The sequence below is a fragment of the Protopterus annectens genome, chromosome 15.part0 (assembly GCF_019279795.1).
Source record: "Protopterus annectens isolate FY-2018-M chromosome 15.part0, PAN1.0, whole genome shotgun sequence".
In the NCBI taxonomy this organism is placed as follows: domain Eukaryota; kingdom Metazoa; phylum Chordata; order Ceratodontiformes; family Protopteridae; genus Protopterus; species Protopterus annectens.
Window position 1 is genome coordinate 63,135,219 of NC_056749.1, and position 25,111 is coordinate 63,160,329.

The following is a 25,111-nucleotide window of genomic DNA, read 5'->3' on the forward strand; positions in this document are numbered from 1 at the left end:
ATTGTGTTTCACTGTCATCAGGTGTCCAATAACATGGAAGTATAATGAAGTTTTTACATGTTCATCGTGTTTCACTGTCGTCAGGTGTCCGATAACATGGAAGTATAATGAAGTTTTTACATGTTCATCGTGTTTCACTGTTGCAGTCATTACAAAATGGGTTATCCGGCTCCCGGTAGCCCACAGTCGGCCAGAATACCAAAGTCCTTGGTATATGATGTCGGCTGTCTTCGGTTTAGGCCTGACGTCAGGTACAAAGGAAGGCAGCCGATGCCATTTCCTCAGTCTTTCTTGTCGCGGAGCCCGAAGCAGAAGCATTTTGCATGAGTGGCAGTCAGCCGAGTACCTTCTTTTTGTATTCCGACTGCTTAAGACATCTTCAGATAAGTGCCCCATTTGGGACCCTCTTTTCTTGCTTTAACAAATGTCAGAGAAAGTTAATAACTGTCTTGTCTGTGGAAAACAGATTCTGCACCATGATTTTCACTCCTATTGTATTACTTGTTGGCCTTGAGCACAACGTCCCTAATTGTGTTCTCTGTGCTTCTTTCAACTCGCATACCATACGCCGTAGAGGTGGGAGCTTGTTCAAGCATTTCGGAATTTGGCCTAAGTTCGTCGGTATGATGTCTTCTGGTTTCCCGACTTCAGATGTTCCTAAGATGCGCAGGGATAAGGACCGCGACAAGCTTAGGGTCAAATTAGCCGACGACATCCCTGTTAAGTTTGTTGTTGGCCCAGCCGTAGTCAGTGAAACACTTTCTTTGCCTCTGCAGTCCGCAGATATTCAGCAACAGGCATCTGCAGAGACCTTTTCTGAGTCCTCCATACCACAGGCTTCCACTTCGTCTTCTGACCTTCCGCCAGCCTCCATCTCTGATGGATCTGGAGCCGGTAAGCAGGTGACGGCTTCTGAGGCCTCCTTTCTCTGCCCAGAGACCAGATCCAGACCAACGACCTTGGTTCAGACTACTGCGGTGGCTAGGCCTCTTGAGTCCCTCCGGCTATCTAGCAGGCCTTCCAGCAGAAAATCTACTCAGAAGCAGGTGCCGGCTTCCCCTCTAATGCTCAGTCTCAGATGATTAAGATGGCTAGTGATCTCCCTTATCAGGGGCTCTCAGCCTCCTCCTTCTAAGAGGGCTAGGGAATTGTCCCCAGAAGTTTTGTCTGCCTCAGACTCTGAGGTTTCCAGCAATTCTGCTGATGAAGAGGGAAACTCAACTTTTTTCTGGTTTTGAGGATTCTGATGTAGAAGACTCCATCCCTTCTGCCTCCCCTCCAGAAAATTTTTCTTTCGGAGATACTCTGAATAGTCTTAGGGAGCATTTCAAATGGGAAAGTCAGGACTGCCCTCAGTCTAGAAACGGATTAGGGAATTCTTGGATTTGCCACAGCATAAGCCTTTGTCTATCCCTCTGGTTTTGGAAGTTGATGATGTTTTCATGGAGAATTCTTTGACTCCTAATTCTGTTCCTACTAGTAGAATAAGAGAGCATTATTACCATATAGGTAAAGGGAGTAATACTAATGCTTTAGCTAAGCATGTACAAAATATGGGTGTACAACATAAGTTTATGTTTATGGTTGTCTCTAGGACATATGAGAGTGTTAGAGTGGGTGATATTAGAGCTAGAACTGAGGAAGTAGAGGCTAGGTGGATAGTCATGCTTAGAGCCAATTATGGTCATGGTTTAAATGAACAGGTGCCTTTGAAGCCTGTTCTTGGTAAAAGAGCTCTACATAGGTAATTCCTGTCTTTTATTTATTTGTTTTTTATATTTTTTATTTTTCTATTTTATAATAATCGTAGATTGTTTATTAAATATGCTTATATGCTCATTAGAATGTGCTAATATATATATTGTTATATATGTGTTCTTTATGCAGGGTGTATGTTTTATTAATAGTGTATATGTAGTGTATATGTATGTTTTAAACTGATTTTTTAAGGTCTCCCTTTTAAAGTTAATTAGAGTGCATCATGTGATTATTCAACTTGGCTATTTAAGGTGTGGTTTTTTGAAGAAGCATTTTGTGAAAGCGCTAGTGTGTTGTAATAAAGCAGTTCTGCATAGATTCGTTTCCTGGTATTTTTCAAGTTCATTGTGGATTCTGGAGCCTACTCTCAGCAGCTTTGTGTGTATCCCATAAAAAGGAAAGTGTTTTTTTTTTTTTTTTTTTTTTTTTATATATATATTTGGGATGTGAGAAGAATGCATAATTTGGTCTTGTGTAAACTGTCCATTGTTTCAGTGTTCGGGTACTTCACTGCTTATGACACTGTTCATTGTTTCAGTGTTCAGGTACTTCACTGCTTACGACACGAAGGTACAGGGGGTAAGACACTTTTGGTGGATGGCTTCAATGCAGCAGAAAGATTGCGGGAAGAGTTTCCAGAGGACTTTGAGCTACTTAGTACCATACCAGTGAGACACGAGTTCATTGAAAGTGTCGGTGGATTTCAGAATCACATGGTCGCGGTAGGGCCATTACTGAATGTCTACTCTTGGAACAAAGAGTTGTATATGATGAGGTAATCAAGACCATACTGTGCATGATAGGTGTGTATGATGAGGAAATCAAGGCCATACTGTGCATGATAGGTGTGTATGATGAGGTAATCAAGGCCATACTGTGCATGATAGGTGTGTATGATGAGGTAATCAAGGCCATACTGTGCATGATAGGTGTGTATGATGAGGTAATCAAGGCCATACTGTGCATGATAGGTGTGTATGATGAGGTAATCAAGGCCATACTGTGCATGATAGGTGTATATGATGAGGTAATCAAGGCCATACTGTGCATGATAGGTGTGTATGATGAGGTAATCAAGGCCATACTGTGCATGATAGGTGTGTATGATGAGGTAATCAAGGCCATACTGTGCATGATAGGTGTGTATGATGAGGTAATCAAGGCCATACTGTGCATGATAGGTGTGTATGATGAGGTAATCAAGCCCTTACTGTGCATGATAGGTGTGAAAGAGGATGAGAAAAACATTTCTGTGCATGCCTGAGCAGGAAATTAATAAAGTTATCTGTTCACTAATAGCACATATTGTCGCCATGTAATTATTAAATTGAGTGCCTGTGAAGTTGAAGAATTCAAAGTGCTTTCCTAGATGCTAATAGTCTGGTTTTGAAAATACAGTTGTATTAATGATGGTGTTAAGTCCTTTTTACTGATCTATGACATTCCTAAATCTTTCATTTATATTTTGGTATAAGAAAACCTGTCATGTTACTGCAATGGATATGTGTGTGTATCACAAAGAATGAAAATTAAAAATGTGTTTATTGTTTTTTCATGTGTTTGTGATAATAGCAGTCTGACATCTTTCTGAATGGAGGTCTCCTGTAACAGTTTATGTTAAGTTGTCTATCTCGCCTTCGTTCTTGCTGTTTGGGTTCAGAGCCAATCCTTGGCATCTTCTATAGCTCGAGAGCTATTTACTGGCTTGAGGCTATCTCTTATCCCAGAATGCCCAGCGACAGCTACCCAGATCTCGTTTGTCCCTTCAGCTGCAAGGTTGCTTCCTTACAGGCTTAGTATAATCTTTTTGCCATATATATTGTTGTTTTTCTTGAATGTTTGTCAGGTAATTGTCTATTTTGTGTATAGATAATATCCCTTTATCCTTTTTTGTGTTCTTGTGTATTTTGGCTTTGTTGGCCATCGTTCCATAACTCTCAGGCCTTCTGTTCCCTTGAACTTGTTTAAATAAGAGAGTTCTCCCTCCCTCCCCCCAGGATAGTCATTTAAGTTACAGGCTTTCCTTAAACTCTATTTGTCCTTGTTTTTTATAGTAAAGCTTCTCATTGTTGTTGTTGTGGTTGTTGTTACTATAATGTCTAAAGATACCAAGGTATCTGGCGTCAAAAAGTGTGACTCATGCTGTCAGAAAATGTCTCTGACAGATGGGCACACTACTTATGTTTATTGTTTGGGCGCTGTTCACCTGCTGGACTCCTGTTCTATATCATGCTTTTAGTCCAAGGGTCCTGCAGGAGCGCAAAAACAAACTAATCCTTCGGGGATTATTGAAGCCTCACGATTCTCCGGCATTAAGTTCTCAGCCAGCAAAATCCCCTAAGTCTGTCAAGCTGTCAGCTCCACCTTCGGAGCAGACTCCTTTACTTGACCAACCAAGTATGTCGGTACCGGCTGGCACTGACAAGACAACTCCTCTGTCGGCTCCGTCTGCTACTTCAGAGCCATCTCGGAGCCATAAGAGACTGAGGTCGCCATCCTTGGAGTCCATCCACTCGGCTCCACAGTCACCTTTATTACAGAGTGAACGTAGACATCATTCATCCCACTTCTCTCGATCCTCTAAATTATCGGATCATGATGTGGAGAGAGTAGTAAGTAGATTGGCAAAAATTCTGTCCAGCCCACCTCAACAGGTATTGGATCCAACCGCCTCTATTTCTATTTCTCCTCCAACTACATTTAGCTTGGAGCTGGAGACCATAGATCTGCAAGCAGTAGTACCGTCGGCGCGGATCATCATTTCTCCTTCGGTCCCGACGTCTGCTCCGATTACCTCGGTTGTACCATCTATCGAGGGATCTGGGCGCCGAGGCTCTCTCGTCCGCTCCGGGGGGGGGAGTGGCATTGGACCCTTGTCCGACCCCGTTCTCCCCCTCGGAGCTTCGGCGCAGGTGAGCTCGGCTCCAACATCGGCCTCGGAGCCATCACCCTCAACGCGGAGAAAGACTCCTGTTTCTTCGGAGCTGGAGCTTTCTCTGCGTAGAGGTTGGGACGCATTCGAGGTCATGAGGAGTGTGCTGTCCCCCAAGACTACTACTACTGCCAGCTCCATCGGCTCACCCCCCCGTGGTGTTTGTGCCAACCTCTGCTCCTCCTCCAGAACCCAAGCGTAGGGAACCTATGCCCCAGGGCACCCCATTGGTTGATCCCTCTTCTTTCGAAGCCTCCCCTGATCACTCGGAGGAGCCTCCTCGGAAGAAGTGCAAGAGGAAGCACATAGACTCCTCTAAGTCTGTCACTTCAGATACAGACATGGATGAATCGGTAGGGTCCCCAAGGTCTCCTTGTGAAGATGTTTCCTTTTCGAACATCCTTGAAATGCTTAGGCAGAGGACAGACTGGACTTCCCTAGCCCCTACCGAGGACGAGACTGTATACCTGGACGCATTCGGTTCCCGACCTTCCACCTCATGGGTATCTCCTCCTTTCGATCCACTTATGTCTGTAGTGGCTCGAAAGGCTTGGTCAGCTCCAGATTCTGTGGAACCTACTCCGAGTAGACCAAGTAAATTTATTACAGCTCCCCAGGACGAGCAGTTACTCTCCAAAGGTGTGCCTATTGGTGCATCACCAAGAAAGAGTTAGCAGAGACCTCTTCATCTGTTCATCCTCTGAACAAAGAGTCTTGGACGATGGACAGATATGGAAAGCGAATGTTTACTTCAGCGACCTTTTCAATGAGGTCCCTGAATTATCTATGTCATTTTACATGTCTTCAACGGGATGTCCTGAAAGAGTTTGGAGATACCCTTCAAGATCCTACAGCTGAGGGAGCACTAGCCAAAGTAGATTCTCAGCTTGCGACTCTTAATTCCATAGTTAACTCCTCCATGAGGCTGATTTCATATGCAGCCAGTGGAGCGAGCAGAGCCACAGGGACAGGTGTGGCTCTCAGGAGACATGCTTGGATGCGACTGTGTCAGTTTGCGGAACCCTTTTGAGCGTCCTTCACCAATACTCCCTTTGATGGCTATTTTCTCTTTGGGCCTCAGGTGAAAGACACATTGATCAGGTGTGAGCAAGAAGGCAAGACTCTCTCTGCCATGGGAGTCCATTTTTCCACTCCTTCCAGACCCTATCCCAAGGGTCATAAGAGCAGAAAGATGTGGTTCCGAAAATCCCAGGGACCCTTGCCTGACACACGTGGTGATTTTTTTCCCCCAGAGGCAGAGGGGGAAACAACAATTACAGATGTCGCCCTCGTGGCAGAGGGGGACCGCAAAACCAGGGTGACAGAGAAACTTTCTCTGCCAAACCCTTCCAGCATCCCTGAAGGGTTGCCCGACTGCTCACCTCTGGAGGCAGTCGGGGGAAGACTTCCGCTGTACCCAAAGGCCTGGCAAAATATAACCAGGGATAGATGGGTACTATCCATCATATCCGGAGGGTACAAAATTCCCTTCCATCAATCCCCCATGGAATCGAGAAAGCCCATCCCAGATGTCCCACCCAATCTAAGGGATCAAGCAGTCACAGACGTTTCAAAACTGCTAGAAAAAAGAGCCATTCAAGAAGTTTCCGCAGACCAACTAGGATCCGGAACTTACTCAAGATTCTTTTTAGTACCAAAAAAGACAGGGGACTGGAGACCAATATTGGATCTCAGCAGATTGAACAAATCTGTACAAAAAGAAAAGTTCCGGATGGTGACACTGCAGTCTATTTTCCTCTTTCTGGGTCAGGACAATTGGATGTGCTCCATAGAGCTTCAGGACGCTTACTACCATATCAAGATGGACTCTTCGCTTCTGGGTAGGGGCTAGTCATTACCAGTTTAGAGCTTTGCCCTTTGGTCTCACCTCAGCCCCCAGGATGTTCACCAAGTGTATGGCAGTAGTCACGGCTCACCTGAGGCGTCAAGGATTCCAGGTGTTTCCCTATCTAGACGACTAGCTCCTGACTGCTACCACCAGGCATCAACTCTTAGAGGCACATGATTATACAATCACATCATGTACTCAACTAGGCATTACAGTAAATTTTGAAAAATCTGCCTTGTTGCCCTCTCAGTCTATTACATACATAGGAGCAGAATTAAACACAAAATAAATGTTTGCAAGATTACCACAGAAAAGAGTTTCCACTATTCGTCAACAAGTGTTAATTCTAATGCAGAGCAAAAGGGTTCAAGTCAGACATGTTCTCCAAGCTCTAGGCTCCATGGCAGCTGAAATTCTTCTTCTCCCTTTAGCGCATTTCCACATGAGAATCCTTCAGCGGCTTCTTTTCACACAGTGGTCTTTCCAGGAACTACCCATGTCTCAAATGATCCTGATCACAGAAACATGCAAAAGGCACCTTTCTTGGTGGATGGTCTCCCCACTAGTAATTCAGGGCAGACCCTTCATACAGCCCCCTCCGGTAGCCACAGTGACCACGGACACCTCCTTGATAGGGGGGGGGGTCATTATGTAGGCAGGACAGTCTAAGGCACTTGGCAACCTTACGAGTACCATCTGCATATCAATGTCCTAGAAATGAGAACTGTTCTCCTAGCGTTGCAAAGCCTTCAAGACTCTCTTCCTTCCGGGACCATTGCAATCCAAACGGACAACATGTCAGTGTTGTGGTACATTTATTTTATTTATTTTATTTTACATTTGTTTACCGGGAAAGTCTGACTGGAACTAGGTCCATTTACAGCAGAGGCCCGGGGAGAAAAGCTCCACAACAACAGTTTTATACAGTGTTATATAAACAATCAGAAAAATTAAAATAATAAAAAATGTTACATACAATAGATCTTTTGAAACAGGTTTACATTACACAAAGAGGACCCTGGATATTGGTATTTGAGAAGGAAAAGAAAAATAGTTTCATACAGTGTTATATGTACAATCAAGAAATATTTCATACAAAGATCTTTCCAGGTGGGTTTACATTTGTCAAGAGCGGACCTTGGATGTTGGTTATTTGGGAGGGAAAGAAAACAATAGATATACTCATTGCCTGATGCAATCAAAGTGACATCACAGAAGGCAATATAGTAGGAAAAAGTAGCTGAAAGTAGTCCTGTTCTAGGAGTTTCTGAAGTACTGAGTATTAGGCATAGTGAGCAGTGATAGAAAGGAGAAGGAAGGAATAAAGGAGATTAGGAAAGCATTTATGTAATGCAAGGACAGAGCCATGACTGCAGGAGGTGTGGCTTTAGGAAAGCATTTATGTAATGCAAGGACAGAGCCACGCCTTCAGGAGGTGTGGCTTTAGGAAAGCATTTATGTAATGCAAGGACAGAGCCATGACTGCAGGAGGTGTAGCTTGAGTAATTTTTTGAACAGTGAGATAGATGTTGCTGAGGATATATTTTGGGGGAGCTTATTCCATTCCTTAGCGATGCTATGAGAGAACAGGGCTTTCCCTGCAGTGTTGTTGGCTTTGGATATGCAGAGCAGGGTCTTGTTTGATGAGCGTAGAGGACGGTTTGCTGAGTACTGGTTTAGTAGTTGGTTTAGGGCTGGCGTTTTGTGGGGTTGCTTTAGTATGTTGAAGGTGAGCACTAGCTGGTGGTACCTAATTAGCTGAGGGAGCTCTAACCATTGTAGGTGTTTTAAGGCAACACAGTGATGACTTCTAAAAGTGGAGTTATTGGCAAATTTTGCAATCTTATTGTAGCATGATTCGAGTTTGTCAAGGTCTGTTTTCCTGATGTGAATTAGGATTGATGATGCATATAGTAGGGGTAGACAAGAGGTGGGTTTGGGCTAGGGTGATTCGTGCTTGGTCTGATAGGAACTGTTTGTGTTTGTATAAAGTTCCTAATTTTTTATGAACCTTTTTAATGGTTTGAGAGATGTGGACATTGAAGTTAAGATCCTGATCTATTTCAACACAGAGTAGTTTGGTATGTGGGGAGGGAGAGATTAATGTGCCATTGTTGGAGGTGATGGTGAAAGGAAAAGGTGTGGTTTTGTATTTGTTGGGGGTGAATAGAAGTAGTTTGGTCTTTTTGGGGTTTAGAATAAGGTGGATATCAGTAATCCATTTTTCTACAGAGCAGAAGGATTCTTGGGTAAGTTTCTGAAGTGTGGTTATGGTTGGGGCTGAGCAGATTAGAGTTGAGTCATCTGCGTACTGTATAAGTGATGCATGCAGGGTGGAGGTATGTAGTTTGTTGGTGAAAATGGTAAATAGTAAAGGACCTAGTACTGATCCTTGTGGAACGGCTACAGTAGTTGGTAGTAGTGGTAATAGTATGCCTTGCCATTTTACTGACTGTTTTCTATCAGAGAGAGAGTTTTTGAACCAGGAAGTAGCAGAGGGGGTAAAGGAGATGGCGGTTAGGGTGTCTATGAGTAGGTTATGTGAGAACATGTCAAATGCCTTGGATAGATCTAAGAAAATGGCTGATACAAAGTTGTTGTTTCTAAGTTGGTTAACCTGGTTAGTAAAGGAGAGAAGAGCAGTAGTTGTACTGTGGTTTGGGCGGAATCCATGCTGTGTGAGGGAGAGGAGATTATGTGAGGTTAAGAAGTGCATCATCTGGGTGTGAATGCATCTCTCCAGGAGCTTGGAAAGGGGGGATAGGATAGCAATGGGGCAGTAGTTTGATAGTTCATAGGAGTTACCTCCTTTGTGTAGGGGTATTATATATGACACTTTCCATAGTTGGGGGATGTAGGCTTCCTGTATGGAGCGGTTTGCAAGAAGTGAGATGGGGTAGGCTAGGGACTCTGCATCTAATTTTAGAAAAGTAGTGGGTAGGCCATCTGCTGTGAGAGTGGTGGGTTTTAGTTTTGAGAGTAATTTTTTTACTGTGGAGGTAGGTATGGGTGAGAGGGTAAAAGGGGGTATATTATTGTGATCTATAGTTGGGGTGAGTATAGGTTTATTGTTGGATAGCTGGGTAGATAAGGATAGAATAGAGTCTGTGAAGTGACGGTTAAACTGAGAAGCTATGCTGTCATTATTGTTGGTGTTGGGAGCTGGGGTTGTAGTTTGGCCAGGTTTTAGAAGGGTATTTAAAGCCTGCCAGAACTTTTTAGGGTTTTTGGAATGTTTGTTTTGGATCCCTAGGAAGTAGTTTTGTTTGTCCATTTTTATTTGTTTTTTGGCCTGGTTTCTAAGTTGTTGATATATTTGTTTATCTTGGTTGGTGTTGTTTTTTTTCCAGTTCTTCCATGCATTATCTCTGGCTTTTAGTAGAACTTTTGTTGTCCTATTTAGCCAAGGGGCATAGTTAACCTTAGTTCTGTTTCCTGATGGGGGCTAGTATGTTTAGCACTTTCATAAAAGTATTATTGAAATATTCAACTGCCTGGTCTAATGGTAGGGTTTGTAGTGGGTGCCAGTTACTTTGTTGTAGCATACTGTTAAGGATTTGTGGATTTACCTTGTGCTCATTTCTGGTCTCTTTATATAGTATAGGTTTAGGTATGTTTACTTGTCTACGAAGGAGGAAAGTGGGGCAGTGGTCACTCAGTATATCAGGTAGGCAGCCCACATGATAATTTTCTTTGGGGAGGCTAACTAAAGTCCAATCAAGAATGAAGGGTTTATTGGATCTTTTGTCAACTCTTGTGGGTTCTTGGATTAATTGTGAGAATCCAAACAAGTTTATATGGTTTGTAGGATTGTTGGCATTGCAGGCTAGCCAGTCTAGGTTTAGGTCTTCTAGCAGGATGGTTTCGTGGAGCAAGTTGATTGTAGCCCATTGCAACATATCCTCTATTATAGGTGAGTTATTTCCTGGAGGAACATAACTGCAGAGGATGTTGATATAATGATGGTTTCTTGGGGTAGGTTGATTGCGGCCCATTGTAATATCTCTTCTATTATAGGTGAGTTATTTCCTGGCGGAACATAACTGCAGAGGATGTTGATAGCAGGATGTTTTTTTGGGGTAGGTTGATTGCGGCCCATTGTAGTATCTCTTCTATTATAGGTGAGTTATTTCCTGGAGGAATATAACTGCAGAGGATGTTGATAGCAGGATGGTTTCTTGGTGTAGGTTGATTGTGGACCATTGTAGTATCTCTTCTATTACAGGTGCGTTATTACCTGGAAGAACATAACTGCAGAGGATGCTGATATAATGATGGTTTCTTGGGGTAGGTTGATTGCGGCCCATTGTAGTATCTCTTCTATTACAGGTGAGTTATTACCTGGCGGAACATAACTGCGGAGGATGTTGATTCTCTTTTTGTTTTTATGGGAGATAGTGGAGCCTAATGTTTCGGAGTTGCCAAAAATGGGAAGTGGGGTTTTAAGGGGTTGAAGGTTAAGTGTGTTTTTAAATAAGATTGCAACTCCACCACCCTTTTCAGTATTTCTATCTTGCCTTAGAATGTTATAGCCAGGGGGGAGAATTTCTTCATCTTGGGTGGTGGGTTTTAGCCAGGTTTCAGTTATGGTTAGTATATCTGGTGAGTAGTGGGCTATGAATGCATGTAATTCTTGTAGTTTGTTGGATATACTTCTTGAGTTTAGGTTAATAATAATTAGGTCTGTTTCCTGTTTGTGGAAGAGAATTTCATGGCTTGGGTCTGGGTGTATGTCTCCTGAGATTAGTAGCCATCTTTTAAGGAATAGTTTGAGTTTGATGGCGTGAGCTATGTTTGTATGATGTCTTGGTGTTGTTATTCTATGGGGAAATAATGCGGTGTGTGGTTTGTTTATATAATATAATGGGCTACTATTAAATAGTGTGGGGCAGATTGTAATGTTTGTATGTGTACGTATGTGTGTGTAGGTATGTGTTATGTGGAAGGTAGTGTTTAATGGTATGGTAGCATGTATGGATGTGGTGTAGGCTAGAGTAATGAGAGTTAATAGTAGTAGTGGTAGTATGCCTAGCATGATTTGTCAGGGATTATTAGAGGAGATGAATGTAGTGGGGTGTGGTAAGAGAGTGGGAGTGGATAAGGCAATTGAGGGAAGGTGATAGGATGTAGAATTAGGGGTGTGACTATTAGCAGTATAAAGTTGTGACCACTGGGGGCGGGTGGGAATTGGGGGCAGGGTAGGGGAGCGGAGTGAGCCCAATGGGCGAACGGAGCGGGAAGAGCTGAGAGGAGTGAGAGTCCCACGAGAAACTGTCAGTGAGTTGACCCTTTGGAATTGTAAGGTTCAACAGCTATATGCTAGGTAAGTGAGAAACTGTGGGTGGGGTAATACACAGCAGTCTAGGGAGACAAGCCTAGGGAGGGGAGATACGTAAAAGCCAAATATGCAAATATATAGTACTACAAGGGCTAGGGGTACAACTAATGTATGCTGGTATATGGGGTACTGTATCTAAAAGTGGGTAAAATGCTGCCAACTAGTGGTGAAAAATCATACATTGATGCACTTGTTTAAAATACAGGCAGCTAGAAATATTTAAAATCGTGGAGTGGAGTAAAGGGGATCTATGGATGGCAGTAGGCTGCTATTGTGTTACGCCGTGCGTACTTTAGGCATTAAAATACAACAAACTAGGTTAAAGCAAGTGGTTAGTTCTTACTTAATCACAAAATAACACTAGGTGGAGACCCGTCTATAGTTCTACATGCACGCTGACTCTTGTTTGAGGGAGAACAGGCTACAACCAGCTCTGTGGTTGTTTTGGATCCAGACAATCCAGGGATGATCTCCTTAGGAGGTTCCACATATTTGGTGGTTAACTAAACTCTGAGGAGCACCCGAGGTTGGAGGGTGAGGGTAACAGCGAGCTGTAGAGTGAGAAAGAGGCTGCTTATTAGTCTGGTAACATAAGGAGGGTGGAGAGTGAGTAAAAAAAAATGAGTGTCTAGGAGGAGAAAGGAGTATATATGTTAGGAGAGTTTAGAGAGGTATTGATGTACCAGATAGTGCTATATAGAGAAGAGTGGGTGAGCACAGTAGCAAAGTGAGAGAAAGGATACAAAAAACTGTACTATGCTGTACCTAGTAGGCCATACAACAAGAGTGCAGTAGGAATTACATAAAACAGTGCATTAACATTTCAGGTAAAACCAGTAACTAAGCAGCTACATAAGGCAGAACACAGTGTTATACAAATGCCTGATTGAAATTAGCAGTATGTATTAATATGTGTTTCAAAAATGCAGGCTAAAAACAGTCTTGCCAGAGTTTCCGGTAAACAGCAGCTAAGTAGTTAGATAAAGCAGAACACATTGTTAAACAAATGCGTGCTGGAAATTAGCAGTATGCCTTAACGTGCATTTCAGAAATACAGGTTAAAACAGTCTTGCTAGAAATTCCAGAAGCACCAAAAAAACAAATGCGAAGCTGGTATTAATATCATCAAACAGGGCGGGACCAGGTCTTACCCCTTGTGTCAAGAAGGACTCAGACTGTGGCAATGGGCGATTTTTCCTCCCAACGTTTTCTGATAGCAATGCACATCCCTGGGAAATCCAACATTATAGCGGACAGCCTCGGCAGACCTATCCTCATGCCTCACGAGTGGTCTCTGAATCAGGAAGTTATAGATCTTATCTTCCGCAAATGGGGACAGCCTCGACCTATTTGCCACTCCTGTCAATAACAAATGCAGCAGCTACTTCTACCTTCTTCCTCCTCCAGGTCATATACCCAGAGATGCTCTAGTCCACGATTGGCCTCAGGGACTCCTTTACGCTTTTCCCCCTTTTCCCCTAATTCCAAGACCCATACAGAAAGCAAAATCGTTGGGTTGCAAAATGATCCTCATTGCCCCATACTGGCCTCGACAAATATGGTTCCCATTCCTGCACCTCCACCTTCTGGATCAGCCATGGATTCTGGACCCGGTTCCAGATCTTCTGATTCACCAATCAGGCAGGTTGCACCAGTCCCTTCAATCTCTCCAGCTCACAGCTTGGTTACTTCACTTACAACCTTCAGGTTTTCCAGCGTCTCCCCAGCAGTCCATGATATTATTGTTTCCTCACATAAATCTACTACGAGAAAAACGTATGCTAGTAAATGGAAACGTTTTTCTTACTGGGCAGAATCTAGGAATTTGGATCCTTTCTCAGCCCCAATCCATGAAATTCTTGAATTTCTAACACAGCTTTTTCAGTCTGGTGCAGCTTCTGCCACCATTAGAGTACAACTAGCTGCCATTTCTAATTTTCATATCGGTATGTTTAATTCTAGCATAATGTCTCATAAGCTCTGCAAAGCCTTTATGAAAGGAACATCTCTTCTTAGACCCCCAGTTAGAGATCCTCCCCCTCCTTGGGATCTCAATTTAGTTTTAGCCTCCTTAATTTTGCCTCCCTTTGAACCGGCAGCATCATGCTCTTTAAAATTTCTTTCTTGGAAGACACTTTTTCTGGTTGCTATCACTTCAGTTAGGCGTGCCTCAGAACTTCAAGCAGTATGTGTTCATCCTCCTTACCTGGTGTTTCACAAAGACAGAGTTTCCCTGAGGACCAATCCATCCTTTATTCCTAAAGTCTGCTCAGAGAACAATTTAAATCAATCCATAGATCTCCCAGTTTTCTTTCCTAATCACAGCAACAAGGCAGAATACAAGCTCCACCAATTGGATGTACACAGACAATTGTGTTTTTACCTCCATAGAACTAAGGAACTAAGAAAATCAGACCAGTTATTTCTTTATTTTGCTTTTAACAAACAAGGCCTTCCAGTTTCCAAAGTGATCTTATCCAGATGGTTATCTGATACTATTGCCTTTGTCTGTCAGTTACGAAATAAAGAGCTACCAGCTAAACCAAAAGGTCATTCCACTAGAGCACTAGCCACCACTGTAGCTTTGCAGTCTAGGTTGCCCATAGACTCAATCTGTGCAGCTACCACTTGGTCAAACCCCCACACTTTTATCTCTCATTACAAGGTAGATATGGTCTCCCGAAGCAGAGCTTCCTTTGGATCTACTGTTCTGAAGAGTTTGTTCCAATGAGCCACCCAGGTTTTTAGGTGCTAGGGACGCTGTCCCAAACAGCAAGAATGAAGGCGAGATAGACAACTTAACATAAAGAAGTTATTTACCTACCATAACATTCCATGTTAGTTGTCTTCATCTCGCCTTCCTTCTTGCGTCCCTCCCTCCTTCCCACTTCCTAGAGGATTGTGAGGAGTTCCCTTTTGTTTCACTGGCTGAGCATCTTTTATTACTTCACATATCAGATAAATCTATAACTCTTTCCTTGTTTAGGTGTATTGGACATCCAGTTTTAGTAACTGGTTACTCTATTAATGTCTAATGTGCGCTATCACAAATGAGATCTAGGTAGCTGTCGCTGGGCATTCTGGGATAAGGGGTAGCCAGTAAATAGCTCTCGAGCTATAGAAGATGGCTGAGTCAGAGCCGAGGATCGGCTCCGAACTCAAACAGCAAGAAGGAAGGCGAGATGAAGACTACTAACATAGAACATTATGGTAGGTACATAACTTCTTTTTGTAACGTATAGGCATGTGCTGACCAATGTCACTAATGTTTGGCCAGCTTTTATGCCTATTTTCATGAGCCTATGCCTATATTGTGCTGAAATTCTGTCAGCATCAATTAAAGTGAGACAGTTTTAAATGCAGCATTGCCTGGTGACATTTTTTCGGTTATTTTTTTTTATATGTTTGTTATATTATTTTTGATGTTTATTTTTGATTTTCCATTTAAGACCCTAGAGTCAGGAGCAGTGGGTCTCTGGACACACAGACAGTGATAAAGGGGTAAGTTTTATTGGGGTGCAGACTGACATATTACAATACCTTTTCCCTGTAATTTAAGTCTGGGGGCCAGTGTGAATTCTAATGAAACTGCGGTGGCAGATGGCTTGTGACAGCAGCTGAGTGCAGTTAGACTGCTGAGGAAATCTGTGCTACAAGTCAGGAAACTGGAGTGTTTGTGGGTGTGGTGTATTGGAGCGAGAATTTCTTTAGTGCATCTTGAAATTTTGAAGAGTGAAATTGTAATATATACCCATCCTGTAAGTTTGGATGGCTGATTAGTAGGCTGAGGTGCTCCCCGATGTAGTGCATCGAAATGAATATCTGAGGCTCAGGTGTTCCCCGATATAGTGCATCAAAATTAATATCCGAGGCTCAGATGTTCCCCAATTGTAGTGCATCAAAATGCATATCTGAGGCTCACATGTTCCTCTGATGGAGTGTTTAGAAATGAGTATCTGCCTTTAAAGGACTGGCAGTTGGGAGTTGCTTCAACAGTGCAGTGCATCAAAATGAGTATGCTTTTAAAGGGGTCGGAAGTTGTAAGTGAAAGTCGGAGTTGCTACAACAGTATAAAGGTAAGGCTTCCTGGAGTGGCACGTGGAGAAGGGGAGGAAGGAAAAACGTGGACTAAACCTAATGTCCAGTGTCAGCAGGAGTTAATTAGTATGTTTCCATTACCTTAACAGTAGCAGTGAATATGCTGATACTGGTACAACTGCGGCTATAAGATTTAGAGTAATAGTGAATCGAGTGTTGTTTTGCAGTTAACAGGTGGTGAGAAATAATTCAGTTTCCAAAACAAAATAAGATTAAACAAATAAAAGGGAAAAATGTCATGTTGACGCATTCTCAAGCCTCCATATTCACAGTATCTCTTTTTTTGGGTCTACTTTACAAGATCAAAACTGAAAACATTGAGGCCAGTATGCTGAAAATGCAGTAAAAAGAGACAACAATAATGAAATGTACAATTTCCCATCCAAATGTCAAGGTTTTGCTTGATTAGGATCAGGAATGAACTCTGTTTTACATGGATGTGCAGCCTATTCCATAGTGCGGGGATCCTTTGGGACACATATCTGTCTCTTCAGCACTTTGTTTATGTTACAAGCGAAGTTCAGATCACTGGATTTAGTGATGTCCTTCATGGATGCATCTGCAGTCATAACAACTGGGTTGTCCTGTCGTCAGGCAGCCCTTCAGTCGGCCGGATTCCAAAGTCCGGGTCCGGCTTCGGCTGATGTCGCACTTCACCCAACGTCATCTCTGTTGGTCTTCGGGTATAAAAGCATCAGCCGACGCCATTTTCTTCAGTCTTTCTTGCCGTGGCGCCGAAGCAGAAGCTGTTCGCAAGTGCCGGTCGGTCGGATCCAGAGATTACTTCTACGAATACTACTTGAAGACTTCTAAAGCTAAGTACCCGTTGGGGACTCTTTCTTGCCTCAGCCGATGTCAGAAAAAGTTAATAATTGTTTAACCTGTGGGAAACAAATACCTCATAAAGATTTCCACTCTTACTGCCTGCCTTGCTTAGGCCCAGCCCGGCGTAGCAGCCTGTTCGCCTGTGCTTCTTTCAACCGACGAGCGCTTAGGCGTCGGTCGGAGTTTGCAGAACAGTTTTCGGTTCTGATTTTGCGTACATTATGCCGTCGGATCCTCCGACTCGCATTCTGCCAAAAACGCAAAGAAAAGACCGACACTCGCGGTCCGCGGTTCGGCGAAAACCATGGTTAAGCAAACGCGAGTGTCTCTGTTTCGGCGAAACCGAAAACTGATCAAAATACAGCTGAATCTACCTCTACAACTGAGGTCCCTGCTAACACTCTTGAATCGGCCTCAGAAATTTTACCCACTACGGTGCTTACCACTGACTTATCAGACACCATTCCCTTGGATGTCTCTACCCCAGCACGTGGTGCTGCTAGGCCTCCAGCAGCCATGTCCATTAAGGCCTTCGCCAGGGCTAAAGCAGCCAAGACTACTAAAACAGTGCCTGTTAAACTCCCCTCAACCAGGCCCTCTTCCAGTTCTCAAATGCTTACTTTGGCAGAAGATTTAATTTCATTAATTAGAGGATCTCAATCTCACCCAGACAGGGCCTCTCAGCCCCCAGAGAAGAGACCTAGGGCAGAGCCCCATGAGCCAGTGTCCTCTGATGATTCTGCTGATGAATCAGACATAACTGACCAGCCAGAGGCTCCTTTCTCCAATTTTGAAGACTCTGATGCTGAAGAATCCATTCCAGCTGCTTCCCCACCAGAAGAATTCTCCTTTGGGGAAACCTTGCATGCCATGCGAGAACAGTTCCAATGGCAGCGACAGGATTTTTCAGACTCCAGGAAAAGACTTAGGACCTTTTTGCACCTTCCACAGCACAGGCCCTTAGCTATACCTCCTGTTCTCTCTGTGGTGGATGATGCTTTCAATGATGTCTGCTCCGCTCCAGATTCTTTACCCCCAGCCCCTGCCAAACCAGACAGATTTTACAGGGTGCCAGATACTCATCACCACCTTTACAAGGCCCCTCTTGCAGACCCGAAACTATTTCCCAGGGTCCCAAGGCAGTAGCGACCATAGCTAAAACCCTGTTCCTTCTGAAAGGGAAGCAAGGTCATTAGACAGATGGGGTACAAAGGTTTACACTTCAGCCACTCTCTCAGCTAGAGCTTTAAACTGTCAGTTTCACATGATACAATACCAAGAGTTTATGCTTGATCAGTTAACTAAAAAGCTAACCACTGATGAATCTCTTGATAAGAAATATGTATTAGAAATGGTAAATAACATACAGCAAGTTAGTAACCACTCTTTAAAATGTGGCTATGATGCACTGGAGGCTTCATTTAGATCAGCCATGACTGGCACTGTAATTAGAAGGCATGCATGGCTAAAGGAGCAAGCTTTACGGATCATGTTAAATCTAAATTGCTAGATGCTCCTATGGATAAAACAAGTTTGTTTGGTACACCTGCCCAGCAGGTTATGAAGAAAATGGAAGAAAAGGCAAAATCAGTCCAGACAGTTAAAGATTTCTTGCAGGTTCAACCCCAAGGTTTAGCAGGAACTGGCCTGCCAAAATTGGTCCTTTCCTGACTCCACAAGACCTCAAAGGGGCAGGAATAGACGTTCCAGAGGCAGAAACCAATCCAGAGGAGGTGCCTACAGAGGACGACAGTGGCCAGGTAACAACAGAGGCACAGACTCAACACCTGCCACTACATCAACACAGCCACAGTGACTTAATCCTAAACCCGCCTACCAGGGAACAAATAGCAGCTCCTCTAGGCGGAAAGCTAACCTTATTTTCAAAAACTGGCACCACATAACAAAGGACAAGTGGATTTTACGAACCATAGATCAAGGTTACGGTTCCACTTCCACACTTTACCAGACAAAAGAGGAATGCCAAATCTACCTCCAAATCAAAAGACAGAGGCTCTACAACAGATAATGGAGTTAGCAAACATGAGAGCTGTGGAGAAAGTGCCAACAGCAGAGCAAGGAAAGGGTTCTACTCCAGACTATTCCTAGTTCCAAGAAAGGAAAAAGTTGGAGACCAATTCTAGACCTGTCCACCCTGAATACTTACATCATTGTCCCAAAATTCAAAATGCTGACCCTACAGCAACTTCTTCCCATGCTGGGCAAGGAGTGTTGGCTGGTAACTCTAGATCTCAAGGAGGCATACCTGCACGTCCCCATTCGACCAATCTGCAGAAGATACCTCAGATTTCTTGCAGGATCAGAGCACTATCAATTCTCAGCATTGCCCTTTGGCTTATCTACTGCGCCCAGAGTATTCACAAAATGCCTGGCATCAGTAATCGCCCATTGCAGACTACAGGGAATTCAAATTTATCCATACCTGGACGACTGCCTGATACAAGGAGACAACAAAAGCAAGCTGACAACAGATTTACAAAGGGTCATTTACTTGCTTCAAGCACTGGGATACACAGTCAATTTACAAAAGTCAAGACTGATACCATCCCAGACAAGGACTTTCCTGGGAGCGGAATTGGACACAGTAAGACAAATGGCATTCCTAACTACAGAAAAACAAAAGAACTCCCTCTTTACTTCTTGGCACTAACAAAACTGAACAAGTTAACAGCAAGAAAGGTACTGCAGGCCTTGGGTTTCATGGCATCATGCATAATCTTGGTTCCATTTGCCAGACTACATATGAGAAAACTACAGTGGTACCTAAAGAATTTATGGTCCCAACACAGACACAGCCTAGAAACGGAAATCCCACTAATACCATGCTTAAAACAGGAGTTCCTATGGTGGGCTCAGGCATGCCAGTCAAACCCAGGCCTGCCCTTTCGCAAGGTCAAGCAAGCCAGACCATCACAACAGATGCTTCAGACCTAGGATGGGGGCATATGCTGGACAAATGCGTACAAGGATTGTGGACACAGGACCAACTTCACCTGCACATCAACCTAAAAGAAATGCTGGCAGTAAAACTGGCAATCCAAAAGTTCAGACCATTTCTCAAGGAGGACCACTTGATGATAAGGACAGACAACACCACAGTCATGTGGTACATCAACAAACAGGGAGGCACTCATTCTTACCCCTATGCAGAATGACTTTGGAGCTGTGGACCCTGGCACTCAGCTACAACATCCAGTTACAGGCAATATTTGTGCCAGGAAAAGAAAACTCTCTAGCAGATATGTTAAGCAGGACCACATCGGATGCCCACGAATGGCAGCTGCACCGGATATCTTCAAGACCATCTCGAAGAAATGGGGAATGCCTCAGATAGATCTATTCGCATCACCTTTCAATCACCAGCTCAAAAAATTCTGCACAAGGACATTCCACCCACTAGCATGGAAAGTGGACTCGCTCTCCTTCAGCTGGAAAGGCCTAACAGCATATACATTCCCACCTCTTCCCTTGATACACAAAGTACTACTAAAAATCAAGGAGGAACGTCCAAGGATAATCCTGATAGCTCCAAACTGGCCAAGACAGCATTGGTACCCACTGCTGAGGAGCATGTCTCGGAGCAATATGTGGCCAATACCCCTGATGCCTTTGATGCTAACTCAGAACAACTTCAGCACCATGCATCCAAACCTAAAAACGCTGCAACTGACTGCATGGAACATCACATAGCAGCTGCTAATATAGAACTTTCACAAAGAGTTAAAGACATTATTCTTGAAGCACGCAGGCCTTCAACTAGAAGGAATTATGCTGGGAAATGGAAAAGGTTTGTCATTTGGAGTTCTTAAAGAGGAAAAGATGTATCAAACATAGATATGCCTAACATTCTGGAGTATCTGGCCGAACTACTTCATTCAGGCCTGTCCTACTCCTCCATCAAGATTCATGCAACAGCCATTTCAGCAAAATACAGCTATAATCCACCTGTTTTTGCACACCCTTTGCTCAGGCAGTTCCTCAGAGGAATCAAGAATGTAAAACCTCCAAGGAAACCACCATTGCCAGCTTGGGACTTGAACTTTGTGCTAGAAAAATTGACACTATCACCTTTTGAACCAGCAGCAACAGCAGACCTACAACACCTGTCATGGAAAACTGCTTTCCTACTGGCAATTACTTCAGCAAGGAGGGTTTCAGAACTACAGGCCTTAATGGCAGTGCAACCCTTTCTAATCTTCCACCAAGATAGAGTGTCCATGAGGACTAATCCTACATTTATGCCTAAGGTGGTATCCAGAGTGTCTTTAAACCAAGCAATCCACCTACCTACCTTCTTTCCCAACCCACAAAACAGAGTGGAAAGAATACTGCATACCTTGGATGTACATAGACAGCTACGCTACTACTTGGACAGAACAAAAAATAGCAGAAAGACTGACCAACTTTTACGTAGCCTATGCAACAGGAAGGGAAGGAAAAGCTATTTCCAAACAGACAATCTCCAAATGGATAGGAAATTGCATACGATTCTGTTACTCCTTCCATGGAAAACCAATTCCACAGAACATAAGACCTCATTCTACAAGGGCAACAGCCACTACCACAGCCTTCTTACGAGGAGTGGCTACCAAAGACATTATTGAGGCGGCTACTTGGACCTCCGTGCATACATTTGCCAAGCATTATAATTTACCTCTATATTCCAGATCCCGAGCAGGGTTTGCCACTGCTGTTCTGCAAGGGATCCTAAACACACCATAATCTACTTTTATCCTCCTCCCTAGTTGGCTATGGTATTCTACCCAGTTGTTATGACTGCAGATGCATCCATGAAGGACATAGTACAGTTTTGTACCTACCATAAATGTAGATGTCCGAATTGGATAGCATCTGCAGTCAGGATTACCCTCCCTCCTTCCCCTCTGTGGTACTCCTAGGGTGTTTACCCTTCTAATAGCTAGCTAGTGGGGGGATTTCTTTCATGGTGTATTTGTTTGTATTTATGTACATACATGCTTATTTTTGTGTTTACCTCTATCTTTTGGAAACATTGGCATCTATCCAAAATTTTAGCCTTCTATAGGGCTTCTGGCATCTGGGGCAAGAAACACTGAAGAAAATGGCGTCGGCTGATGCTTTTATACCCGAAGACCAACAGAGATGACGTCGGGTGAAGTGCGACATCAGCCGAAGCCGGACCCGGACTTTGGAATCCGGCCGACTGAAGGGCTGCCTGACGACAGGACAACCCAGTTGTTATGACTGCAGATGCTATCCAATTCGGACATCTACATTTATGGTAGGTACAAAACTGTACTTTTCTGGTGCTGTTTGTTGTGCACATATTGTGGGTCTGGGGTCTGGGGAAGCATATAAGCCAAAGATCCCCTCTCAGCAGCCTTTGAAGACTAAATACTGAGACAGAATCTTTTGGTGGTCAGTGCAGAACAAGGTATTCATGCCCCGAATTCTCCTTGTGAGAAACCTCTGTGGGCGTTCCAGTTGCACGTGTCTGCTTAGATACTTGCCATGAGATGTCTGATAAGGGGCGAGTAGAATGGTACTATAACTTCCTTGAACCTGGATGCCATGCCCTTACCTACAACTTGGGCGATATAGAATTATTTTCTTATTAACTGTGCTACATGTTGGTCAAAGGATAAATTACTCTCTGCATATGTTCCCAGATCCCTTACTGCTGGGTTGACCCTTAGGGGCATTTTATTGTTGGAGTAATTAACTTGAGTTGACAATTTATCAAAGAGCCTTATAATGCATTTTGTAGCACTGAGTTTTAGGACATAACTTGTCCACCAGTCATTTATCTTTGTTAAACCCACTTGCAAGATGTTTGCGTCTTGGAGTTCTGTAAGAACTCCCAGTTTACTGTCATCTGCGAACTTGGTGAGCCAGAGGCTCTTAACTGTAGCCGTGACTTCTTAGGGGTGATTGCCAAACAGGGGTGGGCCCAGCATGGAGCCCTGGGATACTCCACTGGTGACCAGTCTTTTGGTGGAGGTAGTCTCACTGATCCTGACTTCTTGGGTCCTGTCTGTGAGCTAGTGGACAATACAGTGAGTTATGTAAGGGTTTTACACCTAAATCAGAGAGCTTGTCAAAAATGCCTGAGTGGGTTAGTGTAGCAAATGCCTGGGGTAAGATATGCGGATACAGATGCACTGTTTTACCCCTGCCCATTTCCATCATGGCACTCTCAAAGAAGTCTTCCAGGGTAAGTAGGCATAACTGCCCTTAATAAAGCCAGATTGAAATAGGTCCAGCATCTGTAGCTTGCCAATGTCCTTGTTTAATCTTTTCCATGCTAATTCATTCCATGGCTTTGCATATTAGGCTTGTTTGACTTATGGGTCTGCATTTACCTCGGTCGGTTGATGGTCCAACGCTGTGGAGGGGAATGACTGTTGCAGTCCTCCATTTACTTGGAACCTAGTCTGTTTCAAGACTGTAGTTGAAAAGTGCCTCAAGTGGTCCTGATAAGGTCGGCCCCATGGAGGCTGTATTCTTGACTTTGGCATGTGCTGCCAGCACTTGGTCCCTGCTGATAGCTGAGGCAAGTAAGTTGGAGGGGATTTCACCAGATGGACCTGGGGGAGGGATGACGTTTGAGCTGAATTTATCAGCCAGTGGATTTGTTTGTCACCCTGACTGGTGTAGGCGGTACCGTTCACCTCCAGTTCAGCTTGCTGTTGAGTGTTACCTCTAAGGTTCCAGACATAGCCGAAGAAGACCTTCTGATTGATCTTAACCTCATCTCTTAGTGTCTTGTTTAGTTGTATAAGAAAGCACTTGTCTTTTAAGGAGTAGCGTTTTCCTGGTTTTGGCCATGAGTTTCTTTCTTTTATTGTATAGCCAGTTTAATTGAGGATTCCACCAGTGGGGTTTGTTTTAGGTTTATTTCTGGTAGGTAGTGCAGCCTCTATGCAGCCATTCACATGTTTGTATAGTGACTCTGAGAATAATTCTGCATAGGTAGCTGTGTTCTTGGGGTTGGTGGAGCCTTGCCAAATTGTCACTTAATAGGATGCATGGATTTTCTGGGTTGATTTTTACTTCAATTGAGACAGCTTTGTGATCCAACCTCACCAGGGAGGACATGACACTGGGGATGGGGGGGGGGTTGCATCTCTCTCCCATGTTGGTGAGTTCCAGACCCATTATGTTTGATCCTCTTGTTCAAGCCTGCACAATCTATTACAGGGTATTTGTATTGAAATCCAGGAAGCATTGTGTCTGAGTTTAAGGCATTGAATGTTTCTCAATCTATAGAGAGGTAGTTAAAGTCACCCTTGAGTAGGTTGGCTGGATGGTGAGCACCTCTAGGAGGTTTAGGTAAGAGTCATGAGACTCTAGGGGCATAGATGGTGACCTGTAGCTAACCATGATATGGTGAGGACCTTACTTGTGGTGACTTGCATGTGGATGAGCTCCATGGTATCATCGTGTTTAACCAACCTGGAGGTATGTTTGTTGCTAGCATAGATAGAGACATCTTCACCTCTGGCCCCAGTCTGTGCTGCGATTCCACTTCGAGTACTTTCTGTAACTTTAGACCAAGACTCGGTCCCAGCATAGATGTCTACATTCTGTTGTTAGTAGCAGAAAAAGTGTGTGTGTGTTTGGGGGGATTGTGGGTGTGAACAAAATAATTATCACGGTATTTATATGTAAGTAGTTTGTTACTTCACAGTATCAAAGGAGACACATTCTATCAGAAGAGGAATACTCTTGGGGAGAGTCTGTGTTTCGAAGGAACTGAAACTAGTGATGTTATGTAGTCCAATCTCACCTTCATTCTTACCCGTTGGTTCGGAACTGAACCTCGGCTCCGACTTGGCCATAGTCTAGCTCGAGGTCTTCAATTGGCTCGTGGCTAAGAGGTATCCCATTATGCAACAGGTCTATTCTCCAGATCTTGTTTGCCACTCGTTACGCTCAGACATGGTCTCGCTTTTGGCCATGGCTAACTATACTGTTTATAAAATTTTTATAAACTGTTGATTTGTTGTTGCTCAAAAAAAGCTATTTTCATAGCTCTGTGTGTGTGGTGGTGTGGTTTACTGCCTTTGTTTCTCTTGCTGTTTTTTGTGGCCTTGTCTTGGCCATTTTGGTATCCCGTTTGTTTCTTTCCCCACGGGCTAGGCCCGTTTAAGTTAGAGGACTTAGTCCTCCCCATTGTTTCTGTGTGATCTTTGGTTTGACTCTCCATTTTGTTAGCGTTAGTGTTGTTGTGTCTGACTAGTGGTGCTTTCCTGCCTTTGTTTCTCCGGGCTAGGCCTGTTTAAGTTAGAGGACCTAGTCCTCCCTGTTG

The 25,111-nt window shown here is 43.7% G+C and overlaps 1 protein-coding gene across 3 annotated transcripts in view; it reads left to right on the forward strand.

The window, feature by feature from the left end:
• The window catches only part of TMLHE (trimethyllysine hydroxylase, epsilon), a 1,127,719-nt gene that overhangs the window by 732,558 nt on the left and 370,050 nt on the right, over positions 1 to 25,111 (forward strand). For 2 of the 3 annotated variants that reach the window (XM_044057660.1, XM_044057661.1), the window contains one exon: positions 2,297 to 2,533. The exons of the other annotated variant lie outside the window; for it this stretch is intronic. In XM_044057660.1, coding sequence (XP_043913595.1) covers positions 2,297 to 2,533 — 237 coding nt within the window. The remainder of the gene's footprint in view (positions 1 to 2,296; positions 2,534 to 25,111) is intronic. 3 annotated transcript variants of the gene reach the window in all.